At 42.0% G+C, this 24326-nt stretch overlaps 2 protein-coding genes across 3 annotated transcripts in view; both read right to left on the reverse strand.

Annotated features, from left to right (window-relative positions):
* Positions 1-6921: 6921 nt before the first annotated feature.
* Positions 6922-18651, reverse strand: LOC308315350 (5-aminolevulinate synthase, non-specific, mitochondrial-like). Of its 2 annotated transcripts, none has more exons than XM_080763293.1 (11): positions 18524-18651; positions 15915-16102; positions 15565-15732; positions 14468-14599; positions 11670-11892; positions 10839-11023; positions 10179-10358; positions 9457-9621; positions 8419-8687; positions 7824-7986; positions 6922-7227 (listed from the first exon to the last, which is right to left on the reverse strand). In XM_080763293.1, the coding sequence occupies exons 2-11, from the start codon at positions 16090-16092 to the stop codon at positions 7067-7069; spliced, it is 1824 nt and encodes a 607-aa protein (XP_080619419.1). In that variant the 5' UTR covers positions 16093-16102; positions 18524-18651; the 3' UTR covers positions 6922-7066. The 2 variants fall into 2 exon arrangements, with proteins under 2 accessions (XP_080619419.1, XP_080619418.1); XM_080763292.1 differs by lacking the exon at positions 18524-18651 and adding an exon at positions 17181-17295.
* Positions 18652-20379: 1728 nt separating this feature from the next.
* spo11 (SPO11 initiator of meiotic double stranded breaks) overlaps positions 20380-24326 on the reverse strand; it is a gene marked incomplete at both ends in the record, with an annotated part of 19392 nt that continues 15445 nt past the window's right edge. Inside the window, 3 exon segments of the mRNA XM_080762973.1 lie at positions 20380-20499; positions 22814-22925; positions 23781-23857. Coding sequence (XP_080619099.1) covers positions 20380-20499; positions 22814-22925; positions 23781-23857 — 309 coding nt within the window.

A 24326-nucleotide genomic window follows, 5' to 3' on the forward strand; every position in this document is an offset into this window, starting at 1 on the left:
CACCGGCCTACTTGAGAACGATGCAACTAGGGAACCTAATAATACCCGTTGTCAACTTGTCATAGCACCCGTTTTAACGGGTCCCTTTTGTGCCCATACTGTATATGGAGGTCTCTGTATCTGTCTGTGCCTGAACAGTGCAAACTGACTGACAAGTGGACTGGTTAAGTAATCAATTAGCAGGTGTGGGGTTGCCGTGGCAATCAATTGTCTGAGGCACTGAGGCAGAGACTGGGATTTGGGCTCATTAGGTCCACTGGCAGAGCCTGACCAGAGCCTTTTGTGGTGTTTCTGGACAACGGTGTATGCCACCGACTCAAGGTTGGGCACTGCACTCCCTGTGGGGGTGTGGAACGCGTGTGTCAAGTTTGAAGTCGGTGGGGCAAACTGCGGTTGTTCTTGAGTTACATGCATCACAACCGCACGCACACACACACACTTATAGTAGGATTTGGGACCACAATTGGGCATAGCTCCGCCCTAATGAAATAGCTCCGCCCCCTAATTGCTACTCCACTACATCTCAGAGGCAAATATTATGCTTTTACTCCACTTCCATTTATAATTTTTTTAAATCTCTGAAATGACAAATAAAAATAAACGAATAAGACTATTGCTGCGTCTAAAGCAACCAACTATACCAAAAATTATCAAACATTAGCCAAATTGGTAATTGCATCAGAAAGGCAAAGATTTTGAAAATAGCCGATTTACAAGCTCACAACAGCTCGCAGTGCAAGGTATTGCCACTGCAATGCTGTTGCTACAAAAAATACAATCTTTCTAACAGCAATGATGAATACTAAAAGTATAAGCAGTGTTGGAATTCTCATTTCTGAGGACAACTTTAGTTTTATTCAACCAGGTTCATGTTTTAGTTTGTTATTAGAGAAAGCAAAAGATGAGTGTTTATTGTGTTTCTTTATTATTTACTTTGTGATCTAATGCGCGCATTAGATCACACAGATCACACAGATCATTAGAGCTATATGGACCAGAGCTAACATAACACCTGCAAACACTCACCTGTTGAAGAGCTTGGATGATATAAAGGCCTACTTCTGTTTGATCAGCTTCTTGTAGAAGTGTTTCTGTTTAGTTTTCCACCAGCTGGTAAAAACACTGTCGACTCGACTATCAATAACTCCATGACCATGACAATGAAAGTTACATTCCGAGGTGTTTAATATTAAAACAAACGGCTTGTTGTTGTAACAAACACTAGCGGCGTGCCGCGTGTGTGTCAGTGACTCTGTGTGTGGTGGTGGTTTACTGTGAGCAAGAGGTGGCGCGCACCATCTGATTACTTAAATACATGCACGTGCGTTATTATGGATCCCACCGCAGCTCAAGCCAACACCCCCCTGCCCCCGCCCCCCCACGCTCAGAACCCCTACTGCAAAGACGCGCACACGCACGCACACGCACGCACGAGTGTTCCATTCCTCATTACTGAAATTATAGTTGTTTGTTTGTTATCTTACAGCGCAGGTGGATTTTTGAAAATGACTCAAATCATGAAGGCAGCGTGCAATTTACGTGGAATCTTTAACAGACTTTCATAGGCCCTATAGTATGAAAGTCTGTGAAAGAGTATAGGCTGAGGAATCCCACCCTTTTCACATTGTTAAAACCAGTTACAGCGCCACCAACAGGTGGATCTGTTGTTGTTCTTGTTGTAGTAACAGCACACTCAAACAAAAGAGGCTGATGACCCCCTTGGGCTTATGACAAAAAATATGGTGTGTATATATCTGGTGGTGATTGATTGTATGAGCACAAGTTACAACACTTTCTGCGTCAGTATAGTTACCGTTATGCGATCAGACTCAAACACGACGACAACATGCCTTTACTTTGTCACTATAGGTATAGTGCTTGAAATTATCAGAAATCACAGCCGAATGCGACGAAAATAAAAGCCTGGGACTGGGTACCGAGGCTATAGCTGTAACTATAATATAAGTCAAACTGCCACAGCCATGATGGTTCACATGACGCTCGTACTTCACGATGATGAATTTATGACAGTCATGTTTCTGGTTTAGCACATCATAGGGACTAGGGAGTTAGGAAGCCATTAAGCCAACCTTTACCAAAAACATTCTGACTGAACTGAAGAAGCAGAGTAGACGAATTAAGGGGCTTATAAAGAGCAGTTCCAGCCTCCAGGGCTATTAGTCAGCAGTTGTATCCACTCGACTATAAACGTGAAGGCAGCGTCTAGTGAACAGATCTAAGGCTCCGTCTTATGAGCAGATTTAGAACTTCCGGTCTGAGAGCTAGCAGATTTAAGACATCCGGTTGCTTTCAGAATAAAATAAGGTTATTTAATTCGTTAATTAAATAATTTTTACATTACATTATTAGTATTATTATTACATTACAGTTATTGTAAAGACACACATTATGTTTCTGTGTAAAAATAAGTAATTAAATAACATAAAAAAGTTATCTAAATGGATAAATGCTATTCACTGGAGTGCATGGACTTTATAAAGTGGACACTGGACAAAAGACGGCTCCGCGAGGCAACTATCTGGACATACCCACGCGTCCGGGGAGATGTCCTCTACCACCCCACAGTCTCCGCTAAGCGGGAGAGGTGTAAAAATCAGAGCAGCAGAGCTTCTACTGGGGTCAATGCAAAAAAAATTACCGTTTCCGGACCCAGACTGGACACTGGACAAAGAGGCCTCCGCGAGGCAACTATCTGGACATACCCACGCGTCCGGGGAGATGTCCTGTACCACCCCACAGTCTCCGCTAAGCGGGAGAGGTGTAAAATTCAGAGCAGCAGACCTTCTATTGGGGTCAACACTCAAAAAAGTGCCGTTTCCAGACCCAGAATGGACACTGGACAAAGAGGCCTCCGCGAGGCAACTATCTGGACATACCCACGCGTCCGGGGAGATGTCCTCTACCACCCCACAGTCTCCGCTAAGCGGGAGAGGTGTAAAAATCAGAGCAGCAGAGCTTCTACTGGGGTCAATGCAAAAAAAATTACCGTTTCCGGACCCAGACTGGACACTGGACAAAGAGGCCTTCGCGAGGCAACTATCTGGACATACCCACGCGTCCGGGGAGATGTCCTCTACCACCCCACAGTCTCCGCTAAGCGGGAGAGGTGTAAAATTCAGAGCAGCAGACCTTCTATTGGGGTCAACACTCAAAAAAGTGCCGTTTCCAGACCCAGAATGGACACTGGACAAAGAGGCCTCCGCGAGGCAACTATCTGGACATACCCACGCGTCCGGGGAGATGTCCTCTACCACCCCATAGTCTCCGCTAAGCGGGAGACTATGTAAAATTCAGAGCAGCAGACCTTCTATTGGGGTCAACACTCAAAAAAGTGCCGTTTCCAGACCCAGAATGGACACTGGACAAAGAGGCCTCCGCGAGGCAACTATCTGGACATACCCACGCGTCCGGGGAGATGTCCTCTACCACCCCACAGTCTCCGCTAAGCGGGAGAGGTGTAAAAATCAGAGCAGCAGAGCTTCTACTGGGGTCAATGCAAAAAAAAATACCGTTTCCGGACCCAGACTGGACACTGGACAAAGAGGCCTCCGCGAGGCAACTATCTGGACATACCCACGCGTCCGGGGAGATGTCCTCTACCACCCCACAGTCTCCGCTAAGCGGGAGAGGTGTAAAATTCAGAGCAGCAGACCTTCTATTGGGGTCAACACTCAAAAAAGTGCCGTTTCCAGACCCAGAATGGACACTGGACAAAGAGGCCTTTCTACTTTAAGCATGAGGAGGCTGTCAGTGCAGGGAGAGCAGCTGGCATGGAGGTGAAGACATCAATGTTAAGGTTAAATATCAACGTTAAAACGGGACAAATCCACATTAAAAAAGGCCAATTATTTTCGCCGCTGCTCTTCGGACGGCGTCGAACGCATTAAGACACTATAGAGTCTCACTCTTGACATTTTCTGAAATATGGCAGCCCTGATATATACAACGATCAATCGTTGTCACCTCATCTATATCTGGGGCAGGAATGTACAGCACTGTAAAAATAAGCTATTACTGTTAATGGCCCATCTACATAGTGAATGACATTGTTATTCATGCTTACATTAGTGTTCAAACACCAGTAATTAGTATTACTTTGCAATTGCAATTGCATGCAGCCAGCTATGAGCTATGAGTTGGTAATATAGTTGGTGACATTTTGTATATATCACCGTTGCCAAACAAATATGAACGGGACTAGACTAGAAAGCCAAAAACCAAAGAAGCCAATGTGTGTGTGAAAATACATTAGTTGAATACCTTTAAAGCAAGCACCTTTTACCTTAAGTATACTTAGTACACTTTTATAAACTGCTTTTTGGTAAGGGCTTGGATGTTGTTCTAATGGATTCAGTCCTGAACAAGAACTGGTTAATGTATTTGGTCCACTGCAAAAATACTTAGCCTTACAGTATTTTGCAATTCATGGTAGAGGTATGGCTATCACATTTAGATATGAGAGTTATGACAGTTGCCCTCATTTCATAACACAAACTGATACTAGTAGCTGTGGTCTGTACACTTGTTTATTTTCCAAAGCTTTATTTATCAAATCTGTGACTACTAAACTATTAAAGTAGCTTCTCAGTCCACATTAAGACAAATTGTGATGTTTTTGTGTGTGTGTGTGTGTGTGTGTGTGTGTGCATTGCATGCAGAGCCATTTTGAGCATTGACCCCAGTAGAAGCTCTGCTGCTGTGAATTTTACACCTCTCCCGCTTAGCGGAGACTGGGGTGTGGTACAGGACATCTCCCTGAACGCGTGGGTGTGTCCAGATAGTTGCCTCGCGGAGGCCTCTTTGTCCAGTGTCCAGTCTGGGTCCGGAAACGGTAATTTTTTTTGCATTGACACCAGTAGAAGCTCTGCTGCTCTGAATTTTACACCTCTCCCGCTTAGCGGAGACTGTGGGGTGGTAGAGGACATCTCCCCGGACGCGTGGGTATGTCCAGATAGTTGCCTCGCGGAGCCGTCTTTTGTCCAGTGTCCAGTCTGGGTCCGGAAACGGTACATTTTTTTGCATTGACCCCATTAGAAGCTCTGCTGCTGTGAATTTTACACCTCTCCCGCTTAGCGGAGACTGGGGTGTGGTACAGGACATCTCCCTGAACGCGTGGGTGTGTCCAGATAGTTGCCTCGCGGAGGCCTCTTTGTCCAGTGTCCATTCTGGGTCCGGAAACGGTAATTTTTTTTTGCATTGACCCCAGTAGAAGCTCTGCTGCTCTGAATTTTACACCTCTCCCGCTTAGCGGAGACTGTGGGGTGGTAGAGGACATCTCCCCGGACGCGTGGGTATGTCCAGATAGTTGCCTCGCGGAGGCCTCTTTGTCCAGTGTCCATTCTGTGTCTGGAAACGGCACTTTTTTGAGTGTTGACCCCAATAGAAGGTCTGCTGCTCTGAATTTTACACCTCTCCCGCTTAGCGGAGACTGTGGGGTGGTAGAGGACATCTCCCCGGACGCGTGGGTATGTCCAGATAGTTGCCTCGCGGAGGCCTCTTTGTCCAGTGTCCATTCTGTGTCTGGAAACGGCACTTTTTTGAGTGTTGACCCCAATAGAAGGTCTGCTGCTCTGAATTTTACACCTCTCCCGCTTAGCGGAGACTGTGGGGTGGTAGAGGACATCTTCCCGAACGCGTGGGTATGTCCAGATAGTTGCCTCGCGGAGCCGTCTTTTGTCCAGTGTCCATTCTGGGTCCGGAAACGGTACATTTTTTTGCATTGACCCCAGTAGAAGGGCTCCAGCTGTGAATTTTACACCTCTCCCGCTTAGCGGAGACTGGGGTGTGGTAGAGGACATCTCCCCGAACGCGTGGGTATGTCCAGATAGTTGCCTCGCGGAGCCGTCTTTTGTCCAGTGTCCACTTTATAAAGTCCATGCACTCCAGTGATGAGCATTTATGCATTTAGATGACTTTATTATTACTATTATTATTATTTAATTACTTATTTTTACACAGAAACATAATGTGTGTCTTCTAGCATCATATAGCATCATTTAAATGCTTAATTTGTAGTTTTAATGTGCAAATGAAACTTTTTTTTCATACTCTAGAGGGTACTCTTATTTTGAAGAGATCGTCCACCGGAAGTCTTAAATCTGTTCATTACGTGAAGAGGATGCAGCAATGAGCAATCACCTCCTCTGCAGAGGGGCGGGGGGGTGTTTTTTATGTCACCAAAAGGAGCCCTAGTATGCCCCCTTGTGGAGAAATACAAGAATCGTCTACTCTACTCTATAATGTATCAAAAGGACCACACCACACACTGGACTGGAGTATGGTTCTCAATCACAACCAGTGGTCCGAGGACCTGGTCGAGGGGTTCTAGGTGGTCCCCAGCTAAATGATGGACAGTTGGTAACCAAATGGACCATTACATTGTGAAGTTAAATTATACCACCATCAAATGGTGGTATGTGGCTCAAATGCCAAATAAATGATGGACTTTATTATGAAAAACCACTGGACCTGTACAGCACTTTGTAAACCTTGAGTTGTAAAATGTGTTATAAATAGTGGATTGGATTGGAAAGGGCCCCAAATTCTGTTTCCTTCACCTGCTTTCCTGTCATATAATCTTCTGAGGCAAGGTCATTTAGCCAATGTTTTTGTGAAGCAGAGTTTACGGCTTTCCAGTTTTTAGGCAACCACCTGATACTGTCGGTTGAGTGAAAAACTATAAAAGTTACTGCTCCAAAACCTCATGCTTGAGCTAAAGAAATCTGTGGAGGAGAGCACTGGGACTCCAGAATTAACACTGATTTACGTATAACAAATATACAACAATAGCAGATTTAAAAACTGACCATCATACTGACCATGATACGACCAGCATGGTGGTATCATGCTCAGTATCATGCCTCCCTCTAAATAAAAAAAATAAAACATCCATAGCCACTGGACCTAATAGACACCTTCCCCAGACATTTATTGGTGATTCATAATAATGAATGCATATTGATAGGACTTATACATGTACAATAATAATAAAATAAATATGTTGAAAGACATGATGTAGCTCGGGCCTGCTGTTTAAAGTTTGACATTAAGCTGTCCCCGACGTAGTGTGACTCAGTCCTCTGAAGTATGACATCTCCCTCTCGCTCATCAGCTCAAAGTGGAGAGGCTGCTGGCAGAAGTTGCATTCTCCCGACGAATGAGGCCTCAGGTCCATACCAACCTCTGTCCAGGTCTTTACCAGTCGCTCTGTGGAGACGTGGAAGAATATGGATGCAAATGAGGACTCGAACAAGTCTCCTAAGCTTCATTTATATGCTGCAGTATGATGTTGTGGCTTGCTAAGAAGATCAGTTTAGCAGCAGCGTAGCTATTTCCAAAGTAAAGGACTTTTCAGAATAGCTTTTCCAACACTGGGATTATGACACCATGGGTGAAAAATCCATAAATACAAATTACATAAACCTTGCTGCAGCTATAATCTCAATAAAAATAAATTCTCCATACTTGACAATTAATTTTCTCTACTTTGAAGCAGAAGCATACCTAGTTATGCTGCAGTATACTACAATTAATTTCTGGAGTTGGAAAACTAATTTCAAGTAGGCCCTACTTGAGAATCTAATGCTAGCAAAATCAGTGTCATCTATTCAATCTTCTAAAAAATGGTTTGTCAAGTCCTTTTCTTAGTGTATTTTGCACTCAGTTTTCATCTATTTTATCTTCAGATTTTACTTTGCTGTTTTATCTATTCGTGGTTTTTTTCTTTGTCCTGAAAAGCATTTTGTAAGTGTTATTTGGAAACAACACTACACAAATAAACTCATCATTCGTTCATTACTTACCGACAAAGTAGTGCATCATCTGAGGAGTGTGGTGCGGCGTGGGGGCGATACGGAGCAGCTCCTCTCCCTTGGCCACTGTGGGGTAGTTGATGGCTTGGACGTAGATGTTGTGACGGGACATCATGATGTCACAGATCTCTGTGTTCTTCTCTGCGTCGGCCACCTGTCAAAACAGATGCACAGGTGTTTTAATAGCTCTTAATTCACTTGATACCTATTACCTACCATGCACTTTGACTTTGAAAGGATTTAGAAAATACGTATAATCACTTAGTGGAGTCTAGTACTAAGGGTCTCCTACCGGAGACTCTCCATTGGTCATCAAATTATTGGCTTAGGAATGTGACAAAAACTAAAATATATCTCCATGGCATGAATTCAAGGGGATCCCAGGGGTCTGTCCTTGGGGACCAACCCCCCGGATTTACTTTGAGAAAGTGCTATTTATAGATACAGTAGATCGGGAGTCGAACTAGCAAAACACGCTGTCAGGCGGAATTATCAGCCTATAGCTGCCCAGACGGCAACGCCAGCCGTCCAGGCCTAGTAATACTTATTTAATTACAAAGTGACACGCAGACCGGTGCTCTCTTACCCTCACAGGGATGATGTGGGAGGGGCAGTGCACCACCGGCAGCCCCGAGTCCATCAGCATCTGTCGGAGCAGCTTGACGCTGCGCTGGTGCTTCCTGCGCAGGGCGCGGCCCTCCTCGCCCTTCAGGACCCGGACGGACTCTCTGGCCCCGGCCAGCAGCATGGGGGGCAGCGAGGTGGTGAAGATGAAGCCCGCCGCGTAGGAGCGCACCGCGTCCACTAGGCTGGCGGTGCTGGCGATGTAGCCGCCCACGCAGCCAAATGCCTTCCCTGGAGGAGAAGACAAGACAAGTCTGTGTGTTAGGAGAGTGTGTGTGTGTGTGTGTGTGTGTGTGTGTGTGTGTGTGTGTGTGTGTGTGTGTGTCAGCCCTGGACGACTAGGATGTTTAGAACAAGGACGACCCCACAATCATATACATTAAGAATGCATCACACAGGGGCGCCTGATGGAGGGGAAAGGAACTGGTTGGAATAACGTGTTCCTTCCACGCTCTACGTCCAACCAGGGAAACTCCCCCCTGTCAGGTGTAAAGGAGCAACTTGGACAGTCAGGCATGAAGGAAGCATGAGTTCAAGTCCGTTGCTCTCCCCTTGTCCCCCATATATGGGGACTAGGTTGGTGGAGGGTGTGTAGAGTCCAGGATCACATTAGATGATTGACACAGGGGTGAAAAATGGGTTACAAAATCGTGGGATAAAAAAAATATTTTTTAACATTTAACATGAATGATCTTAAAGACTAACTATATCAAACCCTTAACATTCACGTCAGTATTTAATTCCAATCTCCTATTAATTTGGTGTCCATTTTTCATTATTTGAAAAGTTATTATTATCATTTTGAGGGGTTCCCAGCTTTGTGTGTGTGTATGTACCACGGAATGTGATGATTTCATTGGCTGAGCACGGAATGTGATGATGTATAATGATAAGAGCGCCCCTCACACAACAACGGGATATTTACTAGAAATCCAGAAATTACACTTCTGTGACCTAACCCCATGTTTGGGAACGCTCCTAATGAGTGAATCCAACATACCGAGTGTTCCAGAGATGATGTCCATCTTGTGCATGACTCCATCCCTGTCTCCAATCCCTCCTCCACTGGCCCCATACAGACCCACAGCATGCACCTCATCCACAAAGGTGATGGCACCAAACTCATGGGCGAGGTCACACATCTCCTCCAGAGGGCACACAGCTCCTACAAGGCAAGAGCACAGTGTCAACACACGCATTAAAGAAAAACTATTTACACAGAGTGTGCAGCTAGATTACTAGGTAGGTAGCGCATCAAACCAAATTGAAACTGAACCAATTATATTCCCCTGGGGCGGCAGTGGCTCAGGGGGTAGAGTGGCCGCTTGGTAACCGGAAGGTTCCCAGTACGATCCCGGGCTCCCCCAGAGTTAGTGTTAAAGTGTCCTTGAGCAAGACGTTGAACCCCTCCTGGTGAGCAGGTTGCTGCCTTGCATGGTTTCCCCCGCCATCAGTGTACGAATGTGTGTGTGACTGGGTGAATGTAATCTATGTAAAGCGCCATTTACCCCTGGGGAACCCTGGTCAACTATAGTATAGGTTACTGTAAGTTAATAAGTGTATTAGCGCCTTCAGATGTGAGTATTTCACAGGCACAAGTCTGATTAAGTGAGGATTTAAAATGCTAATAGTCATAGATAATGGATAATACTCATGAATTACCTATACGATATGGGAAAGAGACCTACATGTTAATTTCAACAACACGTTTGGGAGACTTACCATCCATTGAATGCACTGTCTCAAAGGCCACAATCTTTGGAGTGGAGGGGTCCGATTTCTCCAGCAGCTCTCGAAGGTGACCAACGTCATTGTGACGGAAGATGAACTTGTTGACTCCGCTGTTTCTTATACCCTGTATCATGGAAGCATGGTTCCCCGCATCAGAGTACACTTCACAACCTGGCAGAGAAAGAAAGACGCATAACACAGACAAAATGTATTTATCCTGAGAGCAATCAGAGAACAGAGCCTTCACAGGTAAATTGTTGAACAATTGAGCAAACACACTATAAATGAATGCTGTCGCTGTCAGACAGAAGCCATACAGTATACATGTATATTTCATCTTTTTATGATTTTCTTTTCATAAATGAATGCCCTATATTTTACTTTGCTGCATGACAGTGTCGTGCAAAAGTAACGTGGTAAAGTCTGTCTGTGGGTTTTATAAATATTTCACCAATGAAAAGTATTAACATGTGACTAAATAACAACTAAATTGGATACATTGCTTCTTTTTTCCATTTCCTGAAAAGTAACAATTTTAGAGATACAAGGTTTCCACCTGGCAGCGACGGTATGCAAATAAAGGTGTGCAACAACAACAAAAAAATATTATTAGCATTCATTATTATTAGTTATTAATAATAAATCTCCTACCTGGAAGCATCTTAGCCAGAGTGAACAATGTGGAATCGTTGGCCACAAAGCAGGAAGTGAAGAGCAGAGCTGCATCTTTGCCGTGCAAGTCTGCGAGCTCATATTCCAGGTCCACGTGGAACTTGCTTGTCCCTGAGATGTTGCGCGTTCCTCCTGCACCAGCCCCGTGCTTTTGTACCGTGTCCCTTGAAGAAGAAAACAAAGTAAAGGATAGAATATTCAGCAGGTGTACACAGTAAGATCCTCCATGTTCACACTGTCCGCCTTTAAACCATGCCATTTTACATTAAAACCTATGAGAAATTACCAAAACATAAAGTACATAGTATTAGTGGCCACGTTTAACCTATTAAAGCTACTTCTACAAATGCCTTCTAAACCAATGAACGCTTTCGTGCCAAGGACCCCCAGAGAGAAGATTTGTGTTCAAATAAAACACTTTCAAGATTTTTCAGATTTTTGCGAGCTTGTACATTTTTGAGAACCACTGTTCTAAATCTCTGTTCTAAATCATGAGTGCTTACAAACATTGAGAATAGTTTAACAGTGTGAGACCCTTATCTCTGAGTTACATTAACACAGGATGTTTTAACAGGGTACACCCCCCCCCCCCCCCCTTTACTGTACATTCTTTTCATTTCTAACCATTTTATAGTACTGTATGTCATTAAATGTTCAGATGAATTGAATACGAAGGACCCCAATGTAAACAAGCCATACTGTGGGCTTTCTTGGGTTTATAGCAGACCTTGTATTGAAACTGTACGAAATTGTACGTTCCTGTGCTTTTTTCTGTCAATAAAGTACTCAATCAATCAAAAGAACACTCACATGATCTTGTCGGTGACTCTGGCGTGACGGCTCATGCCCAGGTAGTCGTTGCTGCACCACACGGACACGTCCCGCTTGGCGTGGAGCGACTGGGAGTAGTCGTCGGCCATGGGGAACGACGCCGCGCGCCTGTTCACCGTTTTGAACACCCTGTACGTGTGGTCCTTCTTCTTGCCGTCGAGCTTCCTCTCAAAGAACCTGTCGTACTGGAAGGCCGCCGCTTCTGCTCCGCAAACACAGGGAGAGACAGACGCTTGCTTTATCCCATTTTAGACCCCGAGTTAAAAACATTCACTTTGAAAGAATATATATTCAAAGATTTGCGCCACATTTTCAAAAATAGCAGACCTACAGGCTCGTAGCGCGCCACTCGGTGGCGCGCTATGAGCATGTAGATCTGCTATTTTTCGATAGCTAAATTATAACATAATGTTTAAAACACCGAAAGGGGTTCCCGCCCCAAAATGGGTTAGTTGCCACGCGTTGTGCAGCGCTGTACACAATTGTGAGTTGTGCATCGTTGTACAACTTTATAATTGTGGGCTCGCTACAGCGAGCACACACTAGTTATTGCCAGCCTATATTTATTCCGCTTCTTTATTCCGCCGCTTTTTTTTGACACACTACTACTTCCACATACTTTATGCTAGAAATTTAGTTCAAACTTCAAACTGTTCAGCTCTTTGAAGTGATTGTGGCTTGCATACAACTTTTTACAAAGTTTTATACTTTTTATACTTTTTAACTTTTATACTTTTTTTTACATCCTTTATAATGAGAGTCGATGGAAGAAAGGTCCCATTTTTCACAGTTAACTTTTTTGAGCTCTTATTACTCCGTCATACTTTCACTTTGAAACTTCATTCAAACTTTATAATGTTCATCTATCTTTGAACTTTCATTGGTGAAAAAGTTGTTTTGAAAAAGTTTATACTTTTTAAAATATTTAACTTTATTTATAGTTTTTGCCTCCCATAGACAATGAATGGGATTTATCTCTAAATCAACCTCACTTTTGCAGCCTCATTACTCTGGCATACTTTGTCGTAGAAACGTGATTTAAACTTTAGAACGCTCACACGACTCTGGACTCTGGACGGTTCAAACCGTATTCGAATACGTTGAACGGTTTTTCCGAAATCGCAGTTCAATCGCAGGCCGTTTCGGCTAATTAGTGCCATCTTAGAGTGCGGGGCCTCTTTGACTAGAGTGTGGAAACTGAAATTCTTTCCTTGAAAATTTACCAAACAAATTGTCGTCCCGGCCAAAGTATTCATTTTACACGCATGTTCTTTGGTCATTTTGTAGCCACACATGTCCTCTTTCACACAATGTGACCACCAAAGCACAGAGACATACAGAATGTGAACTACGGCCTTTTAAGTGACACAAAAACAGTCAATCTGCTCATTGACCTCCATTGTATAATTCTTACGAGGAAATTATCGCGCTGACAATTCTTAACTCGCTCTTATAACCACATTTTCAATCGTACCAACACCACAATCGCACATGGTGTACCTCAATATCTCAGGCCACTCACAGCGAAAAAAATATTTGCATTCGACTTTTACTTTTTGCGATAGAGCAATTTGTTCGGGGCATAGTTTCCCCCCATTCACGGCCATTATAATCTCCCAGTCATAGTACTGGCATAGAACTTGGAAGTCTTTTACGTCCACAGCTGAGACATATAAGGGCTTAATTACAGGGCTGACATTAAAGTTACAAGATCTCAATGAGTTGCTCTGCGATACCTTGTGAGCTTGTAGGTCTGCTATTTGTGCAATTGGCTGGCCTTTACACAGCTCTCGCAAGAGCACGCACACACGCACACACACACCCTGTCTTCCTATTGGCTGGCCTTTACACAGCTCTCGCAAGCGTACAAGTATTTTTTTGAAAAAGAAGTATTTTTTTGAAAAAAAAGTATTTTTTTGAAAAAAATGAAATTTTTTGAAAAAAATGAATTTTTTTGAAAAAAAAGTGTTTTTTTGAAAAAAATGAAATTTTTTGAAAAAAATGCAAACTTAAAAAAAAAAAACTTTAACCTTTTTTTTTTTACTTATGAAAAAAAAATATATATTTTATATATATATATAAAAAACTTGGAATTTTTTTAATAAAGATTATTTTTTTTACATTTAAAGAAAAACTTTTAAAAACACTTCTACAGCTTCCACATACTTTATTCCGCTTTATGCAGTTATTTATGCTTAAACTAGTTTTTCCAAATGTTCATACTTTTTTTTTACTTTTACTTCAGCTTTAATACATTTTCTACTTTTGTTTACAATATGCTACAGTCCCGAAATATTGATTATGGATTTAGACCACCAATGGGAACACTATTACTCCGGTCCCCGAGTTTCAAACTTGACACGGCAATAACTTTATACATTGCAATTTATGCGAGCCCACGCAGTTTCTACAGGAACTGCCTTTCTAGTTATAATTAAAATAGGCCTTTAGTAGTTAATCAGACTAATCTATTTAATTTCTTATAAAACATATTGACATTATTTTCCCGTCAAACCTTTTCATGGTTCTCGTTTGTTCAATTAACTGAAAAATCATTGATTAAATGATTAAATAACCGATAGCTGTGGTCCTACTGGTGTTTTTCAGTCCTACAAACGTACAATGTATCACAGCGCCAGAGGCTTGAGCTGACTGTAGGCTTGGGCTGACTGTTTGGTAAAATAACTGCATCCATCATATCCATGTATTGCTTTTCCAGAGAGGATTTATTGCTCATCATGAATAGCAATGATCTATGGTTAGCATTCTGTCCTCACCATGAGGCAGGTTGTCCAGCAGAGAATGAGACACTTTGGGAGCTGCCGGCTTGAGCAGGTTTTGCTGTGTCCTGATGTTGACCTTGTCTGCTTCGATCAGCTCCATTACAGACGATTCCACCTCTGTTTTCTCTGTTATAAAACAAAGGGGGAAAGGTTGTGGAAATCACTTTCTGCATTTACTCAGGAGTTGGATGCTGTTTGGGGTTATATAACCACATGAAACCTGGCATCCCTATTTCGGGGGGAGACAATTGAGAGGTTTGGCATTGTAGCTTATGTGCTATTTTTGGAGACGAAAGAGATTTCGCATAGAGGGAAAAAAGGAGCATAAAGCCCTATACTATATATTCTATTTTATGACATTAAAGACAAACAGAAAAATTATCAAGAATGTTGTCCGCTGGCAGCTCTCAATATGAACCCCACTGATTGTCCTGTGGTAACGGAGTTGATCAGCGTCGGTCAACTAGTACACTTATAGGCCACTGAAGGCCAGTCAATCTAAGGCTAAGATCAAATTTAAAAAAGGGAGTAACCCAAAAGAAATTGCAAATACAATTGTTCAAGGTTTTTTATGATCCTTAGGGTCATCCAAATAACATATTCAAAATTGATTATTATATAAATTGTAGAATGTAGATCATGGTAAATTCAAGGGTTGAAACGTGTACCATTGAAAACCTATATAAGGCAAAAATTTCAAATTTGAATTATGCTTTAAGTAGCATGTGACATGTCAATTGGTTATTCATGATTCTGAATCTGAACCCATTCCAAGCATTAGTTTTGCACGAAAAACACTCCTTGGGCTAAATTCAGCCATAGCCACTTGCCCAAATGTGAAGACGGCTATGGCTGTTTTTAGAGCAAAAATCGAAAATGACACAGATGCTTTCCCGGTTTTAATGGGTTAAGTGCGTTGCTCAGGGACACATACCAACTACCAGCCAGACAGCCTTGCAACTTTACTCAGCTATGATATACAGTACAATACTAATTAATCTATTAACTAGTCCGGCTATATACACATTGTGGTCCTTTAGTGTAAATGTGTATATACTGAGTTGTGCATTAGATGTGTGCGTGTGGCTTACTTGTGCAGACAGCGTTCTGGTTGTCCTCCTGCAGCTCCTGGCTGCTCACTACACTGCGAGTGTTGCTCTGCATCATCTCAGCAGCCAGAAACGGGCATTTGGAGCCTGGCTTTTGGCCCGCAGTGGGCAAGGGGTGGCCACGGGGCAAATGGGCCGGACATTTTGGATCTATTGAACATGGGCATAAACACAATAGTAAAAATATGTTCACCATAACCAAGTTTGACACTACACTGTAATTACAATATAATCACGTTAACCACTACACTAACCTATTACATCTGACTATCTGTTTTGGGCATGCCAATATAGGTGAACATTTGGTACTAAAGACCCTCCTTTCAACTGACCTTCATCTCTGGACACAGAGGCTGAAGATGAGAGAGCTCTGACCAGAGGTCTGGAGGCCAAGTCCATCATCACAGGGCACTTCTGGGCACATCCCAGCAACGATGACTTCCCAGCCAGCTGCAGGAATGCACTGGGAACCAATGTCAGGAAAGGACACCGGCGAATAACCGTTTCCATTGCTCTGGATCTACAGGAGAAGAAGGGGAGAGTTCATTTAGGATGGGTTGAGAATGATATTTCATGTGCTTGCTTGGAGTGGACTGACAACCTGATGAGCGGATAAACTGTTTATGAGTGCAGAGTCTTTGAAGTAACCTGACGCTGCCAGATGAGGGCGGTATTGCGGAAACATATTCCCCAACACAACACTCATCTGGGATCTCTGACGGAGTTGAGCCCTGAGTCAGATCTGCTTCGTACCGAACCAATCAGCGTGAGCTAAAGGCGGGATGCGGATGTGACGGTATATAGACACGTCGATATGATTGGTTGTGTTTGCACGCCCACACGGTGATAGACAGACGCTCCCATCCAATCATCTACCATGTATCTTGAAAAAAAGGAACAGCCCCGTCATCGAATTTGCTTCCGCGATCCCAGATCCAAATAAGCTGTGAAACAAATTTGTGTAGCAAGCTTTTTGGATCTGGCAGCGTCAGGTTATCTTTGAAGGCCAGTAGTCGACAACTTGTGGAGATATATCATATTGTTTTCATCCAGTAGATATTTCTCATCAAAAACATCTCAGATGCAACCAGTACAGGGTTACACAATGATTGAATGATAGGACAAACCTGGGTGTATGTGCAGTGCAATTTAAATAGTCACGTCTACTGACTCATGTCCCAGACTGAAGTTAAAACAACTCTGATTTGTTTGACAATTCCCCATCGATGTATATTAAAAGAACAATTGTTTCAGGTCCTACATCTGCATATCTGCCATAGATATACTGCCATGATTTATAATTAAAAAAATAAACCAATGGAGGGTTTGTTGTTTTCTCCTGGCTACATTGTGGCAACAGCTGGCTATCACACAACGTTAAATTACAGAATATGAAATGACAAGGAAATTGTTCAAAAATTAAGCTGATCTAAAAGATCAGTTTCGGTTATCCAGTTAATCAAACATAAGTAGGTAAATATCATCAATATAGAATTAGCAACAGAGACAGTTTAACCAAAAACTAAAACTCGATTATGACAGTTAATACAGCTAATTTGTACAAAACACCTGGCTCCCATTGTAAACTGATCTGTTACCTGAACACGCCCCACTCCACTTTGACTGTACAGCAGAACATCACCTGGCGAAACATGACCGAGTAATATACAGAACTAACGTATGGCATGTACAGTATACTGAACTAACATACAGTACTGTACTAGGATACTGAAACCAGAGAGAAATGTTCAAAGCAGCCTCCCCGAGGGAGTGTGTCTGTAGTGTAGTCAGCTGTCCTTGACAAGTGGAAATAGGGAAGGCCACTTGAGGGGCTGTCATGCAACTAAAGAGATGGAAAACAGACCCCACCATACTTCATAAGACAAAGAAGAAGCAAAACCATCTGGTTTCTATTGAAACAGAACAGATACATTAAGGTATAACATCTTTAACCCACCCACACACGCACGCACAGTCGCACACACGCACACACACACACACACACACACACACACACACACACACACACACACACACACACACACACACACACACACACACACACACACACCTATCAAGCTTAAGTACTAATACCGGTAAGTGACTTTCTAAAAACTAGAAACTAAAGAAAATGGCCAAACTGATGACCTCCAGTGACGCCTGGCGGGAGAAAGAGAAAGGTCACAGTCTGTCTAGTCAGCTGAGCTGAGACTCAGCTGACAGCTATAAATGGTACTACTCACACACATGCCGTGCCATCAATGGATCGTCAATATACTACTGCTGGGCTGTATCAAATATCACATTTTTGACCAAATACCTTGATATCAATATTGTGACGGCAACATGTTTTCTAAATGTATTTTTAGATTATTATTGTTTAATAATAGAATAGAAGAGTGAAGATATTACATTATGCAAACTCCCAGATGTTAGATGTTAGATCTATAGTCTCATATCATGATATAATATTTATAATATTGCCCCACCCTGCCAGCCCAGCACTACAATATACTTAAATGTTTTGGACCAATTTTTCATATGCCTACCTCATATAAAGTAAACCCCAAACAGCACTAAAATAAACGTGTTATTAATAATAAATTATTAATAAATGTCATTATGTTCTGTAACTGATGTATTGCTGCTATCCTGGACAGGACTCCTTGAAAAAAAGAAAATCATCTCAGCAGGATTTACCTTGATGAATACAATCTCGAAAGTTAGAAATCAAACAAAACCTTAATTCATTCATCATAATCAAACCCAGTTTTAGATCAGAATTAACACTTTAGGTGAGGCGAGGGATTAACAGAAACATCTTCATGACTTCATAATAAACCCAAAGTCATGATATAGGTTTAGATGGCGGTCTTGTGTGTGTGTGTTAGCAAGCACATAATATCCCTTCTCAGAACACTCAAATAATGTAGTAGCTGACCTGTTTTCCACCAAATTCTTCTGGCCTGTGCCGAGGTATTGATCTTTGAGTCTTCAGTGATGATGTTGATCAGTGAATGAATGACTACATTTCTTCCAGATGGGAGTCAGACAGTCGGTCTGCCGGTGGCTAGCGCTGGGTGTGTCATGACGCAGATGATGACGTAACTGAAGCGTGTTTCACGTTTAGAGCCCATAGCCCAGGGGTGGGGGGGAAGGTCGGCTCGTGCTGTGATTGGATATTTGATTGCCAGGCAACCCCATAGGGCAACCCCCGATATAACTGTGCCCAGCCCATGCGAAATAAAAAACATATACGCTATTATATGGCTCTACAAACATGTGCGGCACAAGCTTGCCACGCCCATAGGAGCCACGCAAGTAGTCTTGTCTCGTGTACAGTACAATGACACATCACTGGCAGTGCCCTACATGGTGCCCTATCATAGGGGGGTTCCCTATATGCGATGAGAGCTTGTTGATTGGCTGTTTTTGGCAAGTTTTCAATTGGAAGCATCATTTATACCCTTACTCTAAGTTTATACCCTACTAAATAACAAAATAAAAACAAAAGGGGACAGTCTCTTATCAAGTTGTAGTGAAGACTTAAAAAAAAAAAATAATATGGACCACATGTATAATGTAGTGGGGGGGGGGTCCCTGCTTCATCTCATCTCTCTCACCTTTGGCTGTCCCTTGGCCTGAAAAAATAGCTTTATTGTCACATCACAGTTTTACAGGTAAAAACTTTTTGTGCATTGTCTGTCAAGGTAGGAAAAATAAAAAAGGTTGGAGTGCTTTAAAGTACAGGTGGTTCTTAGGTATTTACAAACTTTTTCCACAAACCACAAAAGTACAACCAAAAGCTTATTTACAAGCTTTTGCTACAAACTGTGCAACCAAATGTTCTCTTAGCTTCTTCCACAAAAAACTAATTTACATTACCTGCGATAAGCTATACCGGTATAAGGTGGGTGAGCAATGAGCATATAGCAGCCACTGTGTACTGTGCATTGACATCATTCAAGGTGCTATAGGGGGCTTGCTCAGAGGCCTGATCTGATGACATCTGTTGATCTGTTCTGAATCTGATGATTGTACCGATTGTTGTACAGTCCCAGCTTAATACATCAACATTAGCAAGTCCAAAATGTGTCGATAGAGGGTATGCACATGCATAAAGTGAATGGAAAATCGAGTATCAAAGTGAGTGACAAAGTCAGTTTAATGTCGTTTGTTGTTTAATGCAATCAAATACAACTCTTCTGTTTGGATGTATGGACTGTCATGGACTGTAATTAGTCTGTTTCTCAAAAAACTGTGTAAATCAGTAGTTCTCAAACTTTGTGCCACTAAGGACCCCCCAAAATGATATGTAGTTGGCCACAGATCCTCCATCTGGAAATGTTTTGTGCCAGGGAGACAATATTCACGATTTTTCAGAATATATATCTGCTATTTTTGAGAACCACTGTTCAAAATCCTTAAAAGTTTTCAGAAAAGCATATTAGCTATGACACAGAAGTAATAACTTCAAATTATTTTTTATGTTAAAATAGGATTATTGATATTGGGTTAAAAAAATATTAAATAATCTGGAATGGAACTAAACCAAATAACTGACATGTCAGGAACATGAGAAATCATTTAATAGCAAAAACAACCCTAAAACAATAACCACATAAATTATGCATTAAATAAACTTAAAAACAGCAACAACAAAACAGGCAGGCTTAGCACAATAGAATAGAAATGATTCAAATATGTATGGCCACTTTTCAACATTTTTACATACAAATGAATGGGGGAAATAATTCAACAATAGCAACATGACTCCACAAGGTGGCAGCCTTGCACTCAAAGCCAGCCTCCATAACGCAGCTTGTTGGGCAGGTAGACGCTGGTGAGGAAATCAGGGGCTATGGCCGTAAGGGACTGGATCTCAGCCTTGACTTTGTCCTCCTGCATCAGTTCCATCTACAACATGAGCAAACATGCACTATTAGTCTCCAGAGATGCATCAGACAGACGACGCGCACGTGACGGCGTCACACAGCACGCCACGCAGAGCCAGGTGTTTTCTTATCTACAGCAGCTATTTCACAACATGAACTGCTTGCATCTCTGTTTGTATCCTAAATACCAGGGAGCGAAGAGCCTTCACACACACACACACACACACACACACACACACACACACACACACATACACACACACACACACACACACACACACACACACACACACACACACACACACACACACATTCCTCAGTGGTGTGTCACACCTGTAACACATCTGTATGGTTAAAAACTCTCAGGAGACACAGAGAGCTATGGTTTCACAATTTTGCGTGTCACAGCTTCTGGTGCAAGAGGTTCGACTATTAGAAAGAATTACACGCCATCGGAGGGGCTTTTAGAAAACACGCCATTGCAGGGCTTTTCAATGACGCATGCCATCGCAGAGCTTTTCAATGACACATGCCATTGCAGCCAGGCTTTTCAATGATACACGCCATCGTCTCAGGGCTTTTAAAATGACACGCTATGGCAGGGCTTTTCATGCCCAAGGTTGTAGCTCTCCACTGCCCATTTCTCAGTGTGGTCTGAGCAACACAGCGGCATGTCCCACGTTCATCACCTTCCATCATCATGCCAGTTGTTGTCGTCACCATCATGACATTTTTGTTCATGTCCTATAAATAAGGTGCTTCAAAGCTACATCTGATTGGAATACTCTTCCTCTATCCCTTAGATCTATTTCATCCTCGCTTTAGGACTTCCCTACATTCACATCTTGGTTCAACTTGTTTATGATTCTAAACTGACAAGTACCAGTAGTGACATATACACAGATTTATTTATTTGCCCTGGCTTCTTTCCTCTGTTGTTTAACAGCTGATGATGTGGTGGTTGGTGGAAGATGGGGAGCAAGCTATCCGTGCATATATGTATGTATCTGTATATTATCTGTGTATTTCTATGTATCATGTTCAGATTTTATGGGTCCCCCTTGAAATTAAGATGTTGCATCTCCAATGATCCAGAGCCTGTCTACAAAATACAAGTCGCTACAATCTAAGGAATGGGAGGACACTCACACAACCGCAAAGGCACCATACGTCGTTAGTTGAAAGTGGTTAAAAGAGTGTGGACAACAATGAGGAAATTATTATATGACTTTTCTGTTAATTTCATCCAGCTGTTCATACAGATGAAAACAATACAGATGGAAACAATTGAAATGATTATGCAAATTATTGCGAATACTGTACCTCAAAATAATTGCGATCAGGTGATTATGTAATAATTATGACTATGTGACACTATGCCAGTGTGTCTCACCTAGGGCTGGACGATATGATTTCAAATCACCATCAGGATTATTAAAATGTTTTGCTACGATTCAGATTAAAGAGTGATTTAAACAAAGAAATCGAATGAAAATAGCAGATCTACAAGCTCACAATGCGTCATAATGTGACATTTTGGGATAAATACATATACAGACATAGTATAATACAGGATTTAAGTGGTTAAATTAGGGAGGTTCCACCTCGCGTCACTGCCTCACTGCCTTACAGTTTTTGGCCGGGATTATACGATCGTGTTTCAAGCTTCACTGCCAATGTTTTAAGTTACCTTTGAACAAAAAAGCCTTAACAAAAAAGTGGCTTACAAATGTTATACCAACTATAAATGAATGGATTGATTTAATCTGTGGTATATTTATAATGGAAAGAATTACATTCAGCTTTAGAGGCCAGGTCGAAGTCTTCACAGATAACTGGTTTAGATGGATTGCTCATATCTCGACAATGAGACCTGATTTTGTTTAAATTATTTTGCTTAACCTGTAGAAGTATTTTTGATCATCATTAGAAAAGAGAGACAGTTTTTCCCCCTTGTGTGTATTGTATGTATATTGTCTTGTTTTGTATTGTCATTTGTCGTTTCGTTTTCATGTGTGTCTGATTAAAATTCAATAAAAAGTAAATTGAAAAAAAAAAAGTTAGCTTTGAACAGCCACTGCACCGACTGCTGAGCTGCTTGTCATGAAAATCCACTTTAAAGCAATGTAATCGCTTGTCGTAGTGTTGAAAAATATTCCAAAGTGGCGATCACAACAACAGAGTGGACGACGAAGCGCACCACTCCGCTCCACCCCCTCCATTGTAATGAATAGGGACTCAATTTCCCCTTAAAGAACAGGCTTCAAGATGAGCAAGATTAAGCTGGCTATTGGTTCTAAATGTGGGTTTGGATGTATTTTGGGATAATTGCCCACCTCTCTCTGCCAGGCTGGATGGTTGCTGATGTAAGGTCTCTTCAGCAGGCTGCTCAGTTTGCTCTCATCTGCCCGGGTTAGAGGGATCAGGGCCTTCTCAGGAACCCGAAGTCTAAATGATAAATATAAATATTAAAAGTAGAATTCAATTAGATTGAACATATTGCAACACTAAAAATGCACAACTGACTATTATAAAATATTTTAATATCACCTCTAATGAATAATCTATTTCTCATGAACGCTTATGACAATTAGGATTATAATTTTTTTATTTCTTTAAATAATCTTAAAGCATATTATCATATTATCAGTGATCAAAATCTCAGCATTTCTACAAACTCAAATTACGTCATGGTGTGGCACATTGTGAGCTTGTAATCTGCTCTTTTTGAAACAATTGGAAACATTTGGAATTTGGTTTGAATTACATGCCTGTGGGTTTGTCTGTGGGTTTAATACATATTTAAATAATGAAAACTATTAACAAGAGCTTGTGACTATAACTACATCGGATGAATTAGAACACAGGTTATTTCTTTCCATTTCCTGAAGAGTAACAGTTTTGGCCATATTTCGACCCGTCAATATAAATCACTGAGTGATGGCAGCATCGTGTACTTCTGTTGATGGATATTCTTTCATAGCCACTACAATGCAGGACATATCCTCTGTCCTCTGTCCGGACAGGCTTTGCAGAGCTTTGATCATGCATACATACATTCAAGCGGATGCTTAGCAGGAGTAAACGTACACACTAGAATTAAGCTTTGCTTATAATGTAAAAAAGAAAAAAGAAAAATCTAAGCGGGCATATACTTAAAACCCAATATACTCCGGGGAGCTACTTCCTCCTCGAGGAGGGCAACAGCAACAGAAACCAAAACAAACTAAATGTCCCCAGAATATAATCACAATTAGAGACAGGAGGAGGAAGTATAGGAAGTAGCGAGTGGTGAATCCAAACCTCTGGAGGTCAGAGGGGAGGAGACCTAGCCACATGACACTGGGGACGGTCAGACTGCAGGCCTCAAACGACATGGCCTGTGGAAAACCCCGTTCAAATGGAACGCACACACGCACACGCACACGCACACACACACACACACACTCTGAGGAGGCTATATTGCAATCCAATGTACATAAAAAGATTATGCACATGTTCACACTTAACCCAAACAATGACTTGTTTTTTATGAATTACATGAAGGCTTGAATTTATGGAGATTTTTGTTGTTTTTATAGCATTTCTCTTTGACTCTGCCGGTCGTCAAATCATTAGGAATGCGGCAGAGACCCCCAAAATCGATGAATTCAAGGCTCCATGGGGTGAGTAATTGAGGTGGGGGTGAACTATGCCTTTAACACTCCGCTTATGTTGAATAACACAATTATAAATAGAGAGATACTAATATAACGTCACCATTGTTGCCTCATGTAGCGTCACAATGAACCCCTAGCATCACTATTCTGGGGTGAACATTTGGAAAAAAGGAGCAGACCTTGCATACAG

The sequence above is a fragment of the Protomyctophum bolini genome, assembly GCF_963924005.1.
Source record: "Protomyctophum bolini genome assembly, chromosome: 5".
Classification (NCBI taxonomy): domain Eukaryota; kingdom Metazoa; phylum Chordata; class Actinopteri; order Myctophiformes; family Myctophidae; genus Protomyctophum; species Protomyctophum bolini.

Bases quoted from the DNA above. Each gene is read 5' to 3' on its own strand.
- LOC308315350 (XM_080763292.1), bottom strand. From the start codon at position 17,269: ATGCCATACGTTAGTTCTGTATATTACTCGGTCATGTTTCGCCAGGTG. The intron at 10,359-10,838 runs GTAGGAGATTTA...TTTCTCTGCCAG, and splicing joins TCTGGCTAAGATGCTTCCAG to GTTGTGAAGTGTACTCTGAT. The intron at 7,987-8,418 runs GTAAGAGAGCAC...CTGTTTTGACAG, and splicing joins CCCACATCATCCCTGTGAGG to GTGGCCGACGCAGAGAAGAA.